Source organism: Maylandia zebra, linkage group LG16 (genome assembly GCF_041146795.1).
Source record: "Maylandia zebra isolate NMK-2024a linkage group LG16, Mzebra_GT3a, whole genome shotgun sequence".
Taxonomy (NCBI): Eukaryota; Metazoa; Chordata; class Actinopteri; order Cichliformes; family Cichlidae; genus Maylandia; species Maylandia zebra.
Genome location: NC_135182.1, coordinates 26,723,225 through 26,743,675, shown reverse-complemented (window position 1 = coordinate 26,743,675; position 20,451 = coordinate 26,723,225). Strand labels below are relative to the sequence as shown.

The window sequence follows — 20,451 nt, the reverse complement described above, 5'->3', positions numbered from 1 at the left end:
AACATTCTCTGGGGAATTTCCACTCAGCATTCACTCCTCTCTGTTTTACTTTCACAGTTCAAGTGGGGGAGGGGTCTCCTACAATCTACTCCTAAGTTCACGACACAGTGAGGCCTTTATTATATTGACGGCAGTGTCAGTATCTCTACAATAGTACTACATTCTATGTTAACACATTTTTAAACTCTAAAATAAGCTAAACACTCCTACACCGGTCAGCCAGCCAACCATTAATTTATTAATTCACTCCCTCACTCCTTCATTCATTTATTCAATTGGTATAGTCAGTCCGTCTTCTCATGTTCTGTTCATCCTGGCTTCACAACAAACATCATCCACATCCTTCACCAGCCTGCGAGTCCTGAGTTTGAGTCCTCTCTTCCTTCCACACATCACATTGTGTCACATATATAGAGACTGTTTATACATAGGGCCCAGAATTCTGTGCTAACATGAACCTTGCACAATCTGTGGTGCCAACTCATAAACAAAAACACACTTGCTGTGTATATAGTACTGTCAGCATAGCTGGACTGGCCATCGGGCATACCGGGCACTTGCCCGGTGGGCCGCTCGCGATTTTTTTTTTTTTAGGAAGGGTATATATAATGAAAGGTGTTGGATTGGCCAATTGGTCATGATCGACTCTGGGCTGGACCAATTACAGCCGAGGAGGCCGAATGCACCCGCCCCCTTGTTTAGCAATCACGTGATTTTCGCGCATTGCATGCCGGGAATTAGTGGCAAAACAATCCAAGTACCGCATCAAATGCAAGCATTTGCAGCACCGCAAAACGTTCATTCTCCGGTTCCAATACCTTCTTGTTTTTTCTTTGCCGCACAAAAAAGGAATGTACAAAACAAAAGGAGAACAATGCCGGTCCGTACAAAGACAGACTCGACGAAAAGACAAAGAAAAGATACGAGGAAAAAATCAAAGGAGTGAAAGGGTCAGACCCTTACGAGCACGCAGAGGGACAAAATACGTTAGCGTGCTGCCCAACTTTCACCACGCGCAGATTTATAATTATACGGTTCTTGGAGTGAGTGCATACACTCATGAAGTTTAGTAACTTCATGTCACTGCAACAAGCCCAGGTACAGTTTACCGATGGATGGGTACAGGGCCTTGAAACGCACCGTGTAGAACGACAGACCATCGTACGAACAAAGGTAAGTTTACCAGTCTCACAAATCGTCGTCATTAATACACATTCGTTAACCGTTTATTAATATAACCTTTGAGCTCAACGGTAATTAATTAGTAGTGGCAATAATATTGTATGCTGTAATCGCACTGGACAGTTAGTGATACAAAACAACTTTTTTATCCTGTGAATAAAAGTATATGTTTTTGTCAATGTACCATAATAACAGAAGCGAAACGCAATATTGTGTCAGGACAATTCACTATTTATGCACAATAAATAAAGGAGCATAGAGCGACAATTTCTGTTCAGCGCCAGACTTGCTTGTAACCTATATCACCAATTATGTTAAGAAAAATGACGTATTAACTACTACAAAACTCTGACCTTTGTGGGAATGCTTGGAGCAGACTAACATGTGAGCTGGAGTGTTCTGGGATGTTATATTTGGTATATCCAGACCATCCGTCGGCTCTTACTTCGGAAACATGGCTTAAAAAATTTCTCTTCAACGATGTAATCCGATAAAAAAACCCAAAAACGATCGGCTTCCCGTGGCTGTCATGCGACCGGCTATTGCAGTTAATAATACAACAGCTTCTTGTCATTTTTTGTGTTTCTTTTTATCGCTGTGTAACTGAGTTCAATTGAAAGCCTGCGTGCGCTAGTACCTCTTGCCACAAGTTCCCAGAATCCTTTGCGGTTTTACCCCTGAATGACGTCACATTTTCAATCTTTATCCTGGTGGGCTCTAGTCAAAATGCCCGGGCCGATTTTTTGTCCCAGTCCAGCCTTGACTGTCAGGCCTTTATTTTTTAACAGCAGCTCTGTGGAAAAAAGGTAGTTTTAAAGCAGCATGAATCTATAACCTACTAAGCAATCACTTCTTTCTTCCCCTGTCTTTGAATTAATTTGCAAACTGTGAAACTGATATTCTGTTAAATATAGACATCATGTCAGGTTTTTTTTTTTTTTTTTTGAGTCAAGATGGCGCCGAGTATGGCAGCCTCGTCGCGAGCTCCCCCAAGCAACAGCTTTTTTCTGTGTTTAATTTTACTTTTCCTTCATTTTTTCGCGAGTAGCACATGTCTCCTTGTGTACGACCGACAAACCTTACTGGACATAAAAGACGGTCTTTCTTATAACTTTCCGTAGTTCAAGTTTTGCAACACGGACGCTCCGTTTGCAGACCCCCCATTCATCTCACCTGAGACGCCTTTGTTCTCTGGCCCTGGAGGCCGCAAACGCCGACGCAGAGGGAGAAGATCTGGCGTTCTGGTTCGACTGAGACGGCGCACTAACAGACCACCGTTACCCAGTTTATTACTGGCTAATGTGCAGTCTCTGGAGAACAAGCTGTGCGAGCTTCGGGCACGGATCTCATTCCAGCGAGATATGCGGGACTGCTGCGTGATCTGCCTCACAGAAACCTGGCTATCGGACAAGGTACCGGACTCCGCAATACAACTACCGGGGTTCTCCGTGCATCGCACGGACAGGTCACAGGATCTTACTGGGAAAAGCAGAGGCGGTGGTGTATGTTTCATGATCAACAACAGCTGGTGTGATTATGCGAACGTGCACCCGGTCAAATCCTTCTGCTCACCGGACCTGGAGTACCTGATGATTAAGTGCCGGCCATTCTGGCTACCGAGGGAATTTACAGCAGTGATTATTACGCCTGTTTACATTCCCCCACAAGCCGACACTGACCGAGCACTCAGGGAACTGTACAGCGCGATCAGCAGCGAGGAAACCGCACACCCAGAGGCAGCGTTTATCACAGCCGGAGACTTTAATAAGGGAAACCTGAAGAAAGTCTCACCCAAACTCCACCAACACATCCATTTTAACACTCATGGAGACCAGCTACTTGACCACTGCTACACCTCTTTCCGGGATGCGTACAAAGCCCTCCCCCACGCCCCATTCGGCCAATCAGATCACCGCTCCATCCTGCTCCTGCCCGCCTACAGGCAGAAGCTGAAACAGGAAGCTCCAACCCGGAGGGCGGTGCACTGTTGGACGGACCAATCAGAGTCTGCGCTGCGGGACTGTTTTGATCACGCGGACTGGGAAATGTTTCACGTGGCTGCTAGGGACATTGATGAGTACACAGACTCAGTCTGCGGATTTATCAGGAAATGCGTGGAAGATGTCGTCCCATCCAGAACAGTTAAATCCTTCCCAAATCAAAAACCCTGGATTAACGGAGATGTTCGCACGGCACGGAGCACCGCCTTTGCCTCCGCGAACACATCGGACTACAAACACGCACATTACCAACTCCGGAAGACGATCAAAGCAGCCAAACGTGAGTACAGGGACAGGGTGGAGCAACAGTTTGACAACTCTCGGAGTATGTGGCAGAGACTAAACACGATCACAGACTTTAGAGGGAAAACCAGCACACCGCAGACCACGGCCTCTCTGTGTGAGGATCTAAACGTATTCTACGCTAGATTCGACACAGCGAACACCATGAGACCGGACAGTGTGCGCACCACGGATGACATCAGTGCGCACACTGTGTCTGAGGAGGATGTGCAGAAGTGCTTCAGGAAGGTGAATGCACGCAAAGCTACAGGTCCGGACGGGATTCCCGGCCGCGTCCTCAAGTCATGCGCGGCTCAGCTGGCTGGAGTGTTCACGCACATCTTCAACCTTTCCCTCTCTCTGTCTGTAGTCCCAGCCTGCTTCAAAATGGCCACCGTCGTCCCTGTACCCAAATCCTCCACCATCTCCTCACTGAACGACTGGCGACCTGTAGCCCTGACCCCCATCGTGAGCAAATGCTTCGAGAAGCTGGTCAGGGACTTCATCTGCTCTGCACTACCCGACTCACTAGACCCTCTACAGTTCGCGTACCGCCACAACCGGTCCACTGATGATGCCATAGCCCTGACACTACACACTGCCCTGTCACACCTGGAGAAGAGAGACACGTATGTGAGGATGCTGTTTGTAGATTACAGCTCAGCATTCAATACCATCGTTCCCTCGAAGCTGGACAGGAAACTGCAGGATCTAGGACTGAGTAGCTCCCTCTGCAGCTGGATCCTTAGCTTCCTGTCTGACAGACGCCAAGTGGTCAGACTGGGCAGCATCACCTCATCCCCCATCACACTGAACACTGGTGCTCCACAGGGGTGTGTACTGAGCCCTCTCCTGTACTCACTCTACACCTACGACTGCACAGCCACTAACAACTCCAACATCATTGTGAAGTTTGCGGACGACACTACAGTGGTGGGTCTTATCACCAATGGTGATGAGACGGCTTACAGGGAGGAGGTCAGCGCCCTGACCCACTGGTGTCAAGACAACCATCTCACCCTCAACGTCGCAAAGACAAAGGAGTTGATAGTGGACTTCCGGAGGTGCAGAGAAGTACACACCCCCATCACCATCAACGGCGCTGCTGTGGAGAGAGTGAGCAGCTTCCGGTTCCTTGGTGTACATCTGGCTGAGGATCTTACGTGGTCAGTACACACAAACAAAACAGTGAAGAAGGCGCAGCAGCGCCTCTTCTTTCTCAGGAGACTGAAAAGATTCGGCATGAGCCCCCACATCCTCAGGACCTTCTATCACTGTGCCATTGAGAGCATCCTCACTGGATGCATCACCACCTGGTATGGCAACAGCACCGCCTACAACTGCAAAGCTCTCCAGCGAGTAGTGCGGTGCTCTGAACGGATAATTGGAGGTGAGCTTCCCTCCCTCCAAGACATCTACAGGAAGCGCTGCCTGAGGAAAGCGGGGAGGATCATCAAGGACTCCAGTCACCCCAGCCATAAACTGTTCAGACTACTTCCATCAGGAAGGAGGTTCTGCAGCATCCGGTCCCGTACCAGCAGACTGAGAGACAGCTTCTTCCACCAGGCCATCAGACTGCTGAACACGTCATAGACACCTCAGCTTCACTACTGGAACTTTAACATTATGCACTCCATACTGTACAGTAATGCCACTGTTTTGCACATGTCTCAACTTTGTATATTTTTATATATTGTATTTATTGTTTACTCTATTTAATTTGTAAAATATGTGTACACACACACACACACGTAGAAAAATATTTAGTATACACATCCAAAAATGCATATACTATTATATATTGTACATATATTTATTAGTTTCAGATGTAGCCATTCTTGTATTTTGCTTGTTTACATTATTGTATTTTGCACAACTCTGTTGCTTGTGAAGCTCGCACACAAGAATTTCACTCACATGTGCTGTACCAATGTACCTGCACATGTGATGTGACAATAAAAGTGATTTGATTTGATTTAATTTACATTTTCTGAATTAGCCTTGTGATATAAGTGTACAATGAGCGAGACTACAGAGGCACCCGAAAAACTGGCTAAGCTTTGAGCCACAGTAAACACGTCACTCATGAGACTCAGACATTTTATGCTTGAAAAAAGGATATAAATATGAGTCTGTTACTTGAGAAACATAAACCTATTTACTGTAAATGACAATAAATTGACCAATTTACATCTTAATGGAACGTGTTAGAGATATGGCATTATGACACCTTAAGTTCAAACGATAAGATGACCTGGATTAAACCTAAAACCAGAAGTGGAAATGCATTTTAGTTTACATCTGAAAAAATGTAAAAAACAAAAAACAATAATTTTTAAAAGGTAAAATATGTGTAAGCTGTCTAGATCTTTGATAGTCTAAAGGTCAAATTTAAGTAAACAATAATGCTTTTTACTGAGACTTGGTTGTCTTGGTGCATTTATAGTTAATGTTATGATGCCTTCATTTGCTGTCATGTACAAGATAATAATATACATTTTTGAAATTTTAGTTTGGTCTATTTTTATTTGGTGAACAAGAAACTCTTAATTTTGAAGTTCTTTTAAAATAAAATAAACCCAATATCCTGTTTCGTATTTTGGTGAGTTTAAATCCATATATGAGAGGATTCATAACTGGAGGGATGATGAGAAATTCAATAGTGATGAAGTTTTGGAGGCTTTGAGGTAAACGTGTAGAGCCAGATATCATGTACACTGGATCAAGAAAAAACAAGAAAGTCATCAAAGAGATCAGGTGGGGCACACAGGTCTGCATAAACATTAACCTGTCCTCTCTGGACCTCGCACATGTTTTAATAAGATATATGTAAGTCCAAATTATAAAAAGCCAATGACACAGATAAACAATAAGTGTTACATTTGCACTGATGTTTTTTCTAAAGGTGTCAACATCAGGACAAGCAAGTTTAATTATTAACCAGTTTAGATACAAGACTCTGTGAATGTTTATATCACACAACTTGAGTCTTGATGTTAGCAGGACATTGATGGAGAAAAGGCAGAAAGGTGTTAGCCAGGAGAAACACACCAGCTGAGAGAGCCTCCTTCCTAGTTAAGGCGAGGAAGGAATAGAAGAGAAGGGAGTTACTGTTAAAATACTATTATTGCATTGTTTTTTGTTGTTGTTGTTTTTTTTTTTAATTTTATGCTATGGGATTGAAAAACTTCAAAAAAACAACAACAGCACAATTTTATGCTTGATATGCTAAACAAAACTTTAATTTTTAAAGTAGTAAATACTACAGTATGTCAAGCAATGGGGATATATGATCAGATTTCAAAAAGTACAGAATTATGGTGTCATTAATTAATGTACAGAGAGAAATATACATATAAATTTAGAAACAAAAAAAAAAGCCAAATAAAAGTAGGTAACAGTTCAATTACTATTACTATTTTTCCAAAATAATAATAAAAAAAACACTATATAAATAAATAAATACTACTGAAAAAATACAGCCTAATAACACTGATCCTTATATTTATACATGTAACGTGTTTATTGAAAAAAAAGAAAGATTAAGCATTGTTAACTGACCTTTGTGATAAACTGAGATGTAACACACAGGGATGCCTGCACTAACCAGCCCTTTACAACAGAATATTTCATACAATATTTTGTTTACTTTAAACCTAAAACACTTTGAAATAAACCTGTTTAATCAACTTGCACATATATCAGCTAATCTACCTTGAACATGAAGACACAGCAAGGCAAGGTAATGAAATGTCAATTTGTGATGATTTCTGAATGGTATATAGATGAATTTTACAACAGTACTTAAAAACTCATGCAGAATCATTTTTAAAATGAAATTCTTAGTCAAAAAAATGAAAAAAATGTTGTTTTCATTTAACGTTCGTGCTGGATTGAGCAAATATGACATATATAACAAATATATGTAATATTATGACAAATATAACAAAGAATATTAGTAAAATTAGTCTAGTCCAAATATATGTTTGCCTTAGACAAGGCAAACATGACTAAATGTTTCTGAATCAAGTGCCTTCAGAAAGACTTGTATTTATATTGCTGCATCTGTTTTGAATATTTTTGAATTCAAATCATCCATCCATCCATCCATCCATCCATCTTCATCCGCTTATCCGAGGTCGGGTCGCGGGGGTAGCAGCCTAAGCAAAGAGGTCCAGACCTCCCTCTCCCCAGCCACCTCCTCCAGCTTGTCCGGGGGAATACCAAGGCGTTCCCAGGACAGCCGAGAGATATAATCTCTCCAGCGTGTCCTGGGTCTGCCCCGGGGCCTCCTCCCGGTGGGACATGCCTGGAACACCTCGCCCAGGAGGCGCCCAGGGGGCATCCTTGCCAGATGCCCGAACCACCTCAGCTGGCTCCTTTCGATGTGGAGCAGCAGCTGCTCTACTCTAAGCCCCTCCCGGATGGCCGAACTTCTCACCCTATCTCTAAGGGAGAGGCCAGCCACCCTTCGGAGGAAGCTCATTTCCGCCGCTTGTATCCGCGATCTCGTTCTTTCGGTCACTACCCACAGCTCGTGGCCATAGGTGAGGGTAGGGACGTAGATCGCCGGTAAATTGAGAGCTTCGCTTTTACACTCAGCTCCCTCTTCACCACGACGGACCGGTGCAGCGTCCGCATTACTGCAGCCGCAGCCCCAATCCGTCTGTCGATCTCCAGCTCCCTTCTCCCATCACTCGCGAACAAGACCCCGAGATACTTGAACTCCTCCACTTGGGGCAGGAACTCATCCCCGACCCGGAGTGGGCACTCCACCCTTTTCCGGCTGAGAACCATGGCCTCAGATTTGGAGGTGCTGATCCTCATTCCCGCTGCGTTACACTCGGCTGCGAACCGCTCCAGTGCGAGCTGGAGGCCCTCACCCGATGAAGCCAACAGAACCACATCATCCGCAAAAATCAGAGATGAGATTCTGAGGCCACCAAAGCGAAAGCCCTCCGCCACTTGGCTGCGCTTATACAACTTATAAAACTCCTCCCACACCCGAGTTTTTGCTTCAGCCACTGCCCGAGCCGCATTCCGCTTGAATTCAAATCATTTCCCTTTCAAATAAATTAAACTCGAGATTCTGTTTCGTATTTTGGTGAGATTAAATCCATACATGAGAGGATACATAACTGGACGGATGATGACAAATTCAAGAGTGATGAAGTTTTGGAGGCTTTGGGGTAAATCTCTGGAGACAAAGCGCAAGTACATCCAATCAAAAGCTATTAAAGTGAAATTTATGATCACAGAAGTCAGATGGGGCACATAGGTCTGCGTAAACTTTACTCTGTCCTCTCTGGACCTCACACATGTTTTAATAAGATATATGTAAGTCCAAATTATGAAAAGCCAATGAGACAGATAAACGACAAGTATCACATATGCACTTATGTTATTTGAAAAAGTGTCAGCTTCAGGACAAGCAAGTTTAACAATTAACCAGTTTAGACACAAGGCTCTCTGAATCTTTATACCACATAACTTGAGTCTTGCTGTAAGCAGGACATTGATGGCAAAAATGCAGAAAGGTGTCAGCCAGGAGAAACACACCAGCTGTGAAAGCCTCCTCTTAGTCATGAAAGAGTGGTAGTGCAGAGGTCGACATATAGCCATATACCTGTCAAAGGCCATGACAGTTAAAATAGACAAATTACAGCACACAAATGAATACATGATAAAAGCTTGTAAAAGGCACCCTTCATAGGAGATTCTGTGAGAAGACGACAGTAAATCTGAAAGGAATTTTGGGTAGAAACCTGTGGTCCCATAAAGGGCATTAATACAAAGGCTACTCAGGAAAATGTACATAGGTTCGTGGAGGCTTTCATCCAAGACAATGAGCAGCACAAGAGAAATATTGAAGAACAAAATCACACAGTAATACAGTAAAGTAACTGAGAAGAGGGGTACTGTGAAATTCATTATCTCATTAAATCCTGACAGAATAAAACTTCTTTCATTAGACTGATTATCCATGATCAGAGGGCACATCTACCTTTTTAAAATAACAACATAACAGAGCACTGAGCTGCTGCGTCTGTACCTGACTAATGTCTGCTGTCCCTCTTCACCTCCCATTAATTATAGAATAAAATAAAATACTATATACAGTACAATAAATAGAATAAAATATACAATAGGATAGAAATAGAATACAAATGCTTTATACAACTGAGTAAAAATACAACTTTGTCAGAAAAAGAGTATTGCACTCAGTGTGTGTGGATGTGTGTGTTTGATCAGTTAAAGTCTTTGTTGTGGAGTCTGACAGCAGTGAGGAGGAAAGACCTGCGAAATCTCTCCGTCCCACACCGTGTGTGCCGCAGCCTGCCACTGAAGGAGCTGCTCAGTGCTGTCACAGTCTCCTGCATGGGGTGGGAGATGTTGTCCAACAGGGATGAGTGTATGTTTTTGTTCTGTGTCCTGTTTGTTTCTATATGTGTCTTTCTGGCTGCTGTTACAAGCAAATTTCCCCCTGTGGGACAATTAAAGGATTATTCTATTCTAATGCTGTTTCTATCAAACTATTTTTCTCCTACAGTTACACAGAGGCCTGACAACAATATTATACATTCACATTATAATGCAGCCACCTAATGTTATCACATCATATCACAACTCCACACTGGGTTTCAGACCCCAGCTGACTCTGGACCCCTGGAGGTTAAGAAGCCAGCTGAGGACTGCACCCGGCTGTTGCTGCCTGAGCAGAGTCTATGCTCTGTGCAGCTGCAGCCTGCTATGTGCCTGCCAGAGGCCCATGCGCCTGCTGGTCCTGTTCTGTGCCTGCCAGGGGCCCGTGTGCCTGCTGGTTCTGTTCTGTCCCTGCCAGGGGCCTGTGCACCTGCTGGTTCTGTTCTGTGCCTGCCAGAGGCCCGTGCACCTGCTGGTTCTGTTCTGTGCCTGCCAGGGGCCCGTGCGCCTGCTGGTCCTGTTCTGTGCCTGCCAGGGGCCCGTGCACCTGCTGGTTCTGTTCTGTCCCTGCCAGGGGCCCGTGCACCTGCTGGTTCTCTTCTGTGCCTGCCAGAGGTCCCTGTGCCCACTGGTCCTGAGACTGTTCTCGCTGGAGGGCCCGAGGAGCCCATCCAACCTCCTGCCTCGTCAGCTGGAGGGCCCGAGGAGCCCATCCAACCTCCTGCCTCGTCAGCTGGAGGGCCCGAGGAGCCCGTCCAGCCTCCTGCCTCGTCAGCTGGGGGGCCCGAGGAGCATCGTCAGCGTCGCCAGCTCCGGCTTCATCCTCCGCTTCAGCTGCTTCATCCTCGTCTGGCCCAGCCTCCGCTTCGCCTTCGTCTGGCCCAGCCTCCGCTTCAGCTGCTTCATCCTCGTCTGGCCCAGCCTCCGTGTCTTCGCCTTCGGCGTCGCCTGGTCCAGCCTCGTCTGGGTCTGTGGTTTATTGGCCGCCTTCCAGGCCACTGGTCGGGCGTCATCTCCGTCGTGGGCGGCCCCCAGACCCCCTTCGCCTGAATCGCCGCCGCTGCCTTCCGCTGCCTTCCGCTGCCTTCCGCTGCCTTCCGCACGGCCGGCCCCTGGACCCCTTTCGCCTGAGTCGCCACCGCTGCCTTCCGCACGGCCGGCCCCCGGATCGCCACCGCTGCCTTCCGCACGGCCGGCCCCCTGAACTGTTTCCACGTCGCCGCCGTTGCCGTCCGCACGGCCGGCCCCCTGAACTGTTCTTTTTTGGACTCCTCTTTTGTTTTGGGACTTTCTTGTGCTTCGGTGTTTTGTTTCGGGCCCTCCTTCCTGGACCCCCGCTGCCCGCCCTGTTCGGGTTGTTTTCTGTTTTGGGCGGTTTTTGTGTTTTTCTTTCGTTTTCTTGTGTTGGGCTGTCTGGTGCCAGCCCTTGAGGGGGGGTACTGTCATGGTCCTGGGTCGGTGACCCAGCGCTTTTAGTTTATTATTATGATGATTATTATTGTTCGAGTTCTATGTGTTATATTCGGTCTGTCTGTCTATGGTGTCACCCCGTCTGTTTGCGAATCTGTCTGTTTAGTTCTGTGTCTTGTTTGGTTCCCTGTGTCTGAGTTTCCTGTCTTATTGTGAAGGTCTCTGTCTGATGTGAGTGTGTTCAGTTTACGTTTCCTCTGTCCCGTCAGCTCTGATTTCTCCCAGCTGTGTTGCCCTTCTGTCTCTCATCCCCTGATTACTAGTGTGTGTATTTAAGCCCTGTGTGTTCTCCTGCCTGTTGCCGGTTTGTCTGCGTTACGCCGTGTCAGTCTGCGTTACTCTGTGGTCCACGGTGTCCTGTCCCTTGTCAGTGTCTCTCTGCCTCTCACCCCATTCTGGTACCCCCTCAGGTTTGTCATTTAGCTTTCCCAGTTTAGGTCTTTAGTTTTGTCTTCCCTCTTGCCTGTTTTGTCATCTCACCACTGTGTAAATATAACATCACCAGCATTATCATCTACTGCCTGCGATTTGGGTCCTTTCTCCCGTCAATACCACATGGCTCGCCTCGACAGCCGTGACAGAATGTTTATATCACACAACTTGATGTTAGCAGGACATTAATGGAGAAAAAGCAGAAAGGTGTTAGCCTGGAGAAACACACCAGCTGAGAGAGCCTCCTTCCTAGTTAAGGCGAGGAAGGAGTAGAAGAGAAGGGAGTTACTGTTAAAATACTATTATTGCATTGTTTTTTGTTGGGGTTTTTTTTTATGCTATGGGATTGAAAAACTTCAAAAAACAACAGCACAATTTTATGCTTGATATGCTAAACAAAACTTTAATTCTTAAAGTAGTAAATACTACAGTATATCAAGCAATGGGGATATATGATCAGATTTCAAAAAGTACAGAATTATGGTGTCATTAATTAATGTACAGAGAGAAATTTACATATAAATTTAAAAACAAAAAAAATGCAAAATAAAAGTAGGTAACAGTTCAATTACTATTTTTCCAAAATAATAATAAAAAAAACCTTTATATATAAATAAATAAATACTACTGAAAAAATACAACCTAATAACACTGATCCTTATATTTATATATGGAACGTGTTTATAGGAAAAAAAGAAAAAGAAACATTAAGCGTTGTTAACTGACCTTTGTGATAAACTGAGATGTAACACACAGGGATTCCTGCACTAACCAGCCCTTTACAACAGAATATTTCATACAATATTTTGTTTACTTTAAACCTAAAACACTTTGAAATAAACCTGTTTAATCAACTTGCACATATATCAGCTAATATACCTTGAACATCAAGACACAGCAAGGCAAAGAAATGAAATGTCAATTTGTGATGATTTCTGAATGGTATATAGATGAATTTTACAACAGTACTTAAAAACTCATGCAGAATCCTTTTCAAATGAAATTCTTAGTCAAAAACATGAAAAAAATGTTGTTTTCATTTAATGTTCGTGCTGGATTGAGCAAATATGACACATGACAAATTTATGTCATATTATGACAAATATAACAAAGAATATTAGTAAAATTAGTCTAGTCCAAATATATGTTTGCCTTAGACAAGGCAAACATGACTAAATGTTTCTGAATCAAGTGCCTTCAGAAAGACTTGTATTTATATTGCTGCATCTGTTTTGAATATTTTTGAATTGTTTTAAATAAGGAAATCTAACCTTAATGGAAATCATTTCCCTTTCAAATAAATTAAACTCAAGATTCTGTTTCGTATTTTGCTGAGTTTAAATCCATACACGAGAGGATTCATAACTGGAGGGATGATGAGAAATTCAAGAGTGATGAAGTTTTGGAGGCTTTGGGGTAAATCTCTGGAGCCAAAGCGCAAGTACATCACATCAACAGCCATTACAATGGCATTTATGATCACAGAAGTCAGATGGGCCACACAGGTCTGCATAAACATTACTCTGTCCTCTCTGGACCTCACACATGTTTTAATAATATATATGTAAGTCCAAATTATGAAAAGCCAATGAAAATAACAAATGGCAATTATCACATATGCACTGATGTTATTTGGAAAAGTGTCAGCTTCAGGACAAGCAAGTTTAAAAATTAACCAGTTTAGACATAAGGCTCTCTGAATGTTTATACCACATAACTTGAGTCTTGCTGTAAGCAGGACATTAATGGAAAAAAGACAGAAAGGTGTCAGCCAGGAGAAACACACCAGCTGTGAAAGCCTCCTCTTAGTCATGAAAGAGTGGTAGTGCAGAGGTCGACATATAGCCAGATACCTGTCAAAGGCCATGACAGTTAAAATAGACAAATCACAGCAAGCAAATGAATACATGATAAAACCTTGTAAAAGGCACCCTTCATAGGAGATTCTGTGAGAAGACGACAGTAAATCTGAAAGGAATTTTGGGTAGAAACCTGTGGTTCCATAAAGTGCATTAATGCAGAAGCTGCTCAGTAAAATGTACATAGGTTCATGGAGGCTTTCATCCAAGACAATGAGCAGCACAAGAGAAATATTGAAGAACAAAATCACACAGTAATACAGTAAAGTAACTGAGAAGAGGGGTACTGTGAAATTCATTATCTCATTAAATCCTGACAGAATGAAACTTCTTTCATTAGACTGATTATCCATGATCAGAGGGCACATCTACCTTTTTAAAATAACAACATAACAGAGCACTGAGCTGCTGCGTCTGTACCTGACTAATGTCTGCTGTCCCTATTCACCTCCCATTAATTATAGAATAAAATAAAATACTATATACAGTACAATAAATAGAATAAAATATACAATAGGATAGAAATAGAATGCAAATGCTTTATACAACTGAGTAAAAATACAACTTTGTCAGAAAAAGAGTATTGCACTCAGTGTGTGTGGATGTGTGTGTTTGATCAGTTAAAGTCTTTGTTGTGGAGTCTGACAGCAGTGAGGAGGAAAGACCTGCGAAAGCTCTCCGTCCCACACCGTGTGTGCCGCAGCCTGCCACTGAAGGAGCTGCTCAGTGCTGTCACAGTCTCCTGCATGGGGTGGGAGATGTTGTCCAGCAGGGATGAGTGTATGTTTCTGTTCTGTGTCCTGTTTGTTTCTATATGTGTCTTTCTGGCTGCTGTTACAAGCAAATTTCCCCTTGTGGGACAATTAAAGGATTATTCTATTCTATTCTATTCTAATGCTGTTTCTATCAAACTATTTTTCTCCTACAGTTACACAGAGGCCTGACAACAATATTATACATTCACATTATAATGCAGCCACCTAATGTTATCACATCATATCACAACTTCCAGACACTCTAAACCAAGGCACAATGCACATTTCAAATTCCTTTAAATTTAAATATGTTTATATTAGAGATGGCACGATACCACTTTTTTATGTCCGATACCGATATCATGAATTTGGATATCTGCCGATACCGATATGAATCCGATATAGTGTTTTTTAATCAACAAAACTGTTTTTTTTTTAAATATCTTGCTGCATTTTGTATAAGTTCATACTCAAGTTTAAAACAACAACTACACTAAAGCTATTCTGTTATACCTGTATGCAAAAAAAAAAAATTTCATAGTTCAGCAATACTGATCAATCTAATAAACTTAAACCTACACCATCCTCCCTATTCTGGTATTTTAAAGAGTACTTAGCGTAAATATTAAGCAACCTAACTAATAGGGTTCCAACTCCCAGCAACAACAAAAATAAATAAATAAAAAATAGGGAACCACCCCTCACGCTCCACCTCATGATGCTTAATCAACGTAATCAACCTTAATTTGATGCAGTGTGAAAAAAAAAGCACAGAAATCAATTATTTTTCAAGAAATATTAAATAGATTCAACATCTTTCTTCAACAAAATTGCAGACTGCACAGATGGTACCTTCCCAAAGGAAAAAGTACTATAGCTTACTAGGGTATATATATTAGACTTAATAGTCACTATATACAGTAATTGACTTCTATTCATTTTACATCAAATTAAAACTTTGGGTGTAAGATTCGGATAATTATTTATTAAAAGCTAGACATTTTAAATGAGAATAAGAAAGAAAAGTATGTCTTTGTGCCCCCTTTTCCCTGTTCATGACCTATCGGCCCCCCTGGCTAAACTTTGCTAGATCCACCCCTGCACAGTTACCAGCCGTCAGCTACGTAGAAAAAGATCCTCGAGTAGAAAGTAATAATAAATAAATTCTAACAACAGCTGATCAAGCTTAAACGTGCTGCTGTTGTTCAGCCGCTGGTTTCCTCTTTCTGGTGCAAAGTGGGCCAAAAACAAACCAGAGAGACGGACTCGCGACAGAAAAGCCGATCAGCTGATCATTAAGCAGTTTCATGATTGAAGTAGCAGCCAGAAGAGGCAGTCGCTCCATATATCGTTTGGTAAGCTTAACGCAGGAATGCTTTACAAACATTCAGAGATGGACTTACACACTTGCTTTACTTCTCTCGGGGATAACTTTGTCGGAGATGAAATGCCGGGTTGCTAGCGAAGCTCCACATGCTATCCAGACCACCGACAGGTCCCACATGCCACAGCCACTCTATCACGTGATGCATACTGCTCCGACGTGCTAACGTTCTGAGGTGAGTTATGGCGTGTTGCAAGTTTTGTGAGGTGCTTTCGTGATATTTAATGGATCGGATTACATTTTTTATTTTTCTCCGATATCCGATCCAGTAATTTAGGTCAGTATCGGACCGATACCGATACGTAATATCGGATCGGTCCATCTCTAGTTTATATTGTCTCCTGTAAAATAGTCAGATGTCTATTCATATTAATGTACAGAATTCACCTGCTTGCTGCTACTACTGCACATTCACCCAGTGTATATACTATATGTATATATATATATATATATATATGTATATATATATATATATATATATATATATATATATATATATATAATGTTCTTCCTCTACACCCCCCCCCAATTTTTGCACATGTCGAGGAGCGTGTCAGGCTACATTTCACTGTGTGTTATACTTGTATAACTATGCATGTGACAAATAAAGAACCTTGAACCTTGAACCTTGAACTCCAGACTGTGTATCGAAGCCCTCAGTTCCCAGTCTTGTCATTCCGTCCATTCCTCATGTGTGTTTTCAGTTCAGTCCATCCAGTCAGCCAGCCAACCATTAATTTATTAATTCACTCACTCACTCCCTCACTCATTCATTCATTTATTCAATTGGTATAGTCAGTCCGTCTTCTCATGTTCTGTTCATCCTGGCTTCACAACAAACATCATCCACATCCTTCACCAGCCTGCGAGTCCTGAGTTTGAGTCCTCTCTTCCTTCCACACATCACATTGTGTCACATATATAGAGACTGTTTATACATAGGGCCCAGAATTCTGTGCTAACATGAACCTTGTACAATGTGTGGTGCCAACTCATAAACAAAAACACACTTGCTGTGTATATAGTACTGTCAGGCCTATATTTTTTAACAGCAGCTCTGTGGAAAGAAGGTAGTTTTAAAGCAGCATGAATCTATAACCTACTAAGCAATCACTTCTTTCTTCCCCTGTCTTTGAATTAATTTGCAAACTGTGAAACTGATATTCTCTTAAATATAGACATCATCATGTCAGTTATATTTTCTGAATTAGCCTTGTGATATAAGTGTACAATGAGCGAAACTACAGAGGCACCCGAAAAACTGGCTAAACTTTGAGCCACAGTAAACACGTCACTCTTGAGACTCAAACATTTTATGCTTGAAAAAAGGATATAAATATGAGTCTGTTACTTGAGAAACATAAACCTATTTACTGTAAATGACAATAAATTGAACAATTTACATCTCAATGGAACGTGTTAGAGATATGGCATTATGACAACGATCTTTGATAGTCTAAAGGTCAAATTTAAGTAAACAATAATGTTTTTACTGAGACTTGGTTGCCTTAGTGCATTTATAGTTAATGTTATGAGGCCTTCATTTGCTGTCATGTACAAGAGAATAATGTACATTTTTGAAATTTTATTTTGCTCTATTTTTATTTGGTGAACAAGAAACTCTTAATTTTGAAGTTCTTTTATCCAAATCCAAATTCTAAAAAGCCAATGACACAGATAAACAATAAGTGTTACATTTGCACTGATGTTTTTTCTAAAGGTGTCAACATCAGGACAAGCAAGTTTAATTATTAACCAGTTTAGATACAAGACTCTCTGAATGTTTATATCACACAACTTGAGTCTTGATGTTAGCAGGACATTGATGGAGAAAAGGCAGAAAGGTGTTAGCCAGGAGAAACACACCAGCTGAGAGAGCCTCCTTCCTAGTTAAGGCGAGGAAGGAGTAGAAGAGAAGGGAGTTACTGTTGAAATACTATTATTGCATTGGTTTTTGTTGGGGTTTTTTTATGCTATGGGATTGAAAAACTTCAAAAAACAACAGCACAATTTTATGCTTGATATGCTAAACAAAACTTTAATTTTTAAAGTAGTAAATACTACAGTATGTCAAGCAATGGGGATATTTGATCAGATTTAAAAAAATTCAGAATTATGGTGTCATTAATGTACAGAGAGAAATTTACATATAAATTTAAAAACAAAAAAAAGCCAAATAAAAGTAGGTAACAGTTCAATTACTATTACTATTTTTCCAAAATAATAATAATAAAAAACCCTATATAAATACATAAATACTACTGAAAAAATACAACCTAATAACACTGATCCTTATATTTATACATGTAACGTGTTTATTGAAAAAAAGAAACATTAAGCATTGTTAACTGACCTTTGTGATAAACTGAGATGTAACACACAGGGATGCCAGCACTAACCAGCCCTTTACAACAGAATATTTCATACAATATTTTGTTTACTTTAAACCTAAAACACTTTGAAATAAACCTGTTTAATCAACTTGCACATATATCAGCTAATATACCTTGAACATCAAGACACAGCAAGGCAAAGAAATGAAAAGTCAATTTGTGATGATTTCTGAATGGTATATAGATGAATTTTACAACAGTACTTAAAAACTCATGCAGAATGTCACGGCCAGGCGGATCAGCTGCACGCTGATCAGCCCTCTCTGTTTCTCTTCCTCTTCTCTCTCGCCGGGGAGGAACTCACTGTGGGTTCATGCCCTTGGTCCACGCCCTCGGGAGATGAGACCCAGGTGTCTCATTAAGGGGAGCAGCATTTAAGCCAGGAGGTGACTGCTGTTCGTCGCTGGATCGTTGTCTACCACGCGTTAGTAAAGTCAAAGCTACAGCAAGTTTATTGAAGAGTGTTTTCCTCTGTGCATCGTCCTTAACCCTGTCTCCCTGTCTACAGAACCTCTTGGATTTTTCCCCGTGTGTTTCCCGTGTGGCAGTGTTGGAGTGTGAACCTGTGATCGTGTGAGTGGATATTCTGAAGAACGTATGCTTTCCCTTGGACTTCCCTGGAGACCCCTTCTTCCCCCACTCAGCTGTATATAACACCCCCCTGCACATTCTTGTATATACACCTGGTGACTTGTAAATAAACTCTTCTTGTAAGCATCAGTACCGGAGTCCTGCGCTTGAGTCCTCCTTCCAACCGTAACAATAACGATCCAGCCATCATGGACTCAGCGGACTCAAACCCCACCCAGCAACCCGTCCTCACCCCGGAGGCAATTCTGGAACGCCACGAACACATGCTTCGGCACATAAATCAACAACTGGCCGCACTCACTCAAGCCCTCGCTCAACGTCTACCGTCGGTAAGCCCACCCTCACCCCCTCCGTCTGTTTCTCCTCAGCTATCGGCTCCCAGTCCCTCTGCAGCCGCTCCGCCTGTTTCCCCCACGCCGGCCCCCACAGAACCACCGGAGCGATCGTTACCAGCGCCGGAGCCTTTCTCGGGTGAGTTCGATAAATGTGGTGGATTTTTGACTCAGATCACACTACAATTCCGTCAGTTACGAAGAACATATGAGACAGATGGGGCCAAAATCGCCTTTATGGTTCAACTATTACGCGGGCACGCATTAAACTGGGCGCAAGCTGTTTTGAGAACAGCCCCGGACATTTCTTATGAGGACTTCCTCACCAAATTTAAGAGTGTTTTTGAAAGAGGCACCGGAGCGGAGGCGGCTGCCCACAGACTGTTAAATTTGAAGCAGGGGAGGCGGAGTATGGCGGATTTTTCGGTCGAATTCTGGACCTTGGCCGAAGAGATTGGCTGGGGGCAGTCGGCATTGATAAGTACTCTCCTGAATAATGTTTGTGATGAGTTAAAGAGAGAACTGATGATGAGAGATGTTCCTAAGACCTTGTCTGATGTGATTACGCTGTGTGTGAAGTTGGATGAGCACCTACGGGCGCGTCGGGGAATCGGAAACTACATTTCCCAGAGGCCCCCGGGGCGCATGGAGACGTCAGGTGGGGGCGCGCCTAGCGGCAGTCACTCGTTGGACAGCACGGAAGAAAGTGAACAGCCCATGCAACTGGGCCGCTCCAGTCTGTCGCCCGAGGAGCGGTATCGTCGCTGGAGGGCCGGTGAGTGCTATTATTGTGGCCGCAAGGGCCATATTGCCATGGATTGCCAGGCGCGGCTAAAAGACAGCGCCCGCCGGTAGTGAGGAGTGTACGGGTGGGCGAGGTCTCATGTTCTCAGTCTCCTCCTCGTCTCATGATTGCGGCTAAGCTAACGGTTCGTCTCAGGAGTCATTCTCTCGACGCTCTGATTGATTCCGGGGCAGAACAGAATTTTATTGATGCCTCGCTGGCACTGAAGTTAGGTTTTAGCACGGAGCCTCTGTCTCATTCACTCCAGGTCACAGCCCTTAGTGGCCAGCGTCTTCCAGACATTACTCATGTCACAGAACCGATTTCCCTGTCTCTTTCCGGCAATCATGTTGAAACCATACAGTTGTACGTCTTTAAGGCCCCACTCACTCCACTAGTCTTGGGCTATCCCTGGCTGTGTCAACATAACCCTGTGATTGATTGGAGGAAAAAGAGTATTTCGGGGTGGGGGGAGGAGTGTCACATGTCCTGTTTAAAAGCCGCCACCCCCGCCATGAACCTACCACCCAATAAAACTATTTCAGAACCGCCTGATCTGTCCTC

At 43.0% G+C, this 20,451-nt stretch overlaps 2 protein-coding genes and 1 long non-coding RNA gene across 3 annotated transcripts; 1 reads left to right on the top strand and 2 right to left on the bottom strand.

Annotated features, from left to right (window-relative positions):
- Positions 1–8,519: 8,519 nt before the first annotated feature.
- On the bottom strand, positions 8,520–11,776 carry LOC143412913 (olfactory receptor 4B13-like). The gene is made up of 3 exons (XM_076874715.1): positions 11,747–11,776; positions 9,579–9,644; positions 8,520–9,350 (listed from the first exon to the last, which is right to left on the bottom strand). Exons 1-3 carry the CDS (start codon positions 11,774–11,776, stop codon positions 8,520–8,522), a joined length of 927 nt encoding a protein of 308 aa, XP_076730830.1.
- A 1,295-nt stretch (positions 11,777–13,071) lies between these two features.
- LOC112436137 (olfactory receptor 11H6-like) lies at positions 13,072–13,947 on the bottom strand. The gene has a single exon (XM_024805380.2). The coding sequence runs from the start codon at positions 13,945–13,947 to the stop codon at positions 13,072–13,074; it is 876 nt and encodes a 291-aa protein (XP_024661148.2).
- Positions 13,948–18,476: 4,529 nt separating this feature from the next.
- LOC106674667 (uncharacterized) lies at positions 18,477–18,900 on the top strand. The gene is made up of 2 exons (XR_001341595.3): positions 18,477–18,604; positions 18,689–18,900. It is a non-coding gene; the product is annotated as an uncharacterized LOC106674667 (long non-coding RNA).
- Positions 18,901–20,451: the final 1,551 nt, after the last annotated feature.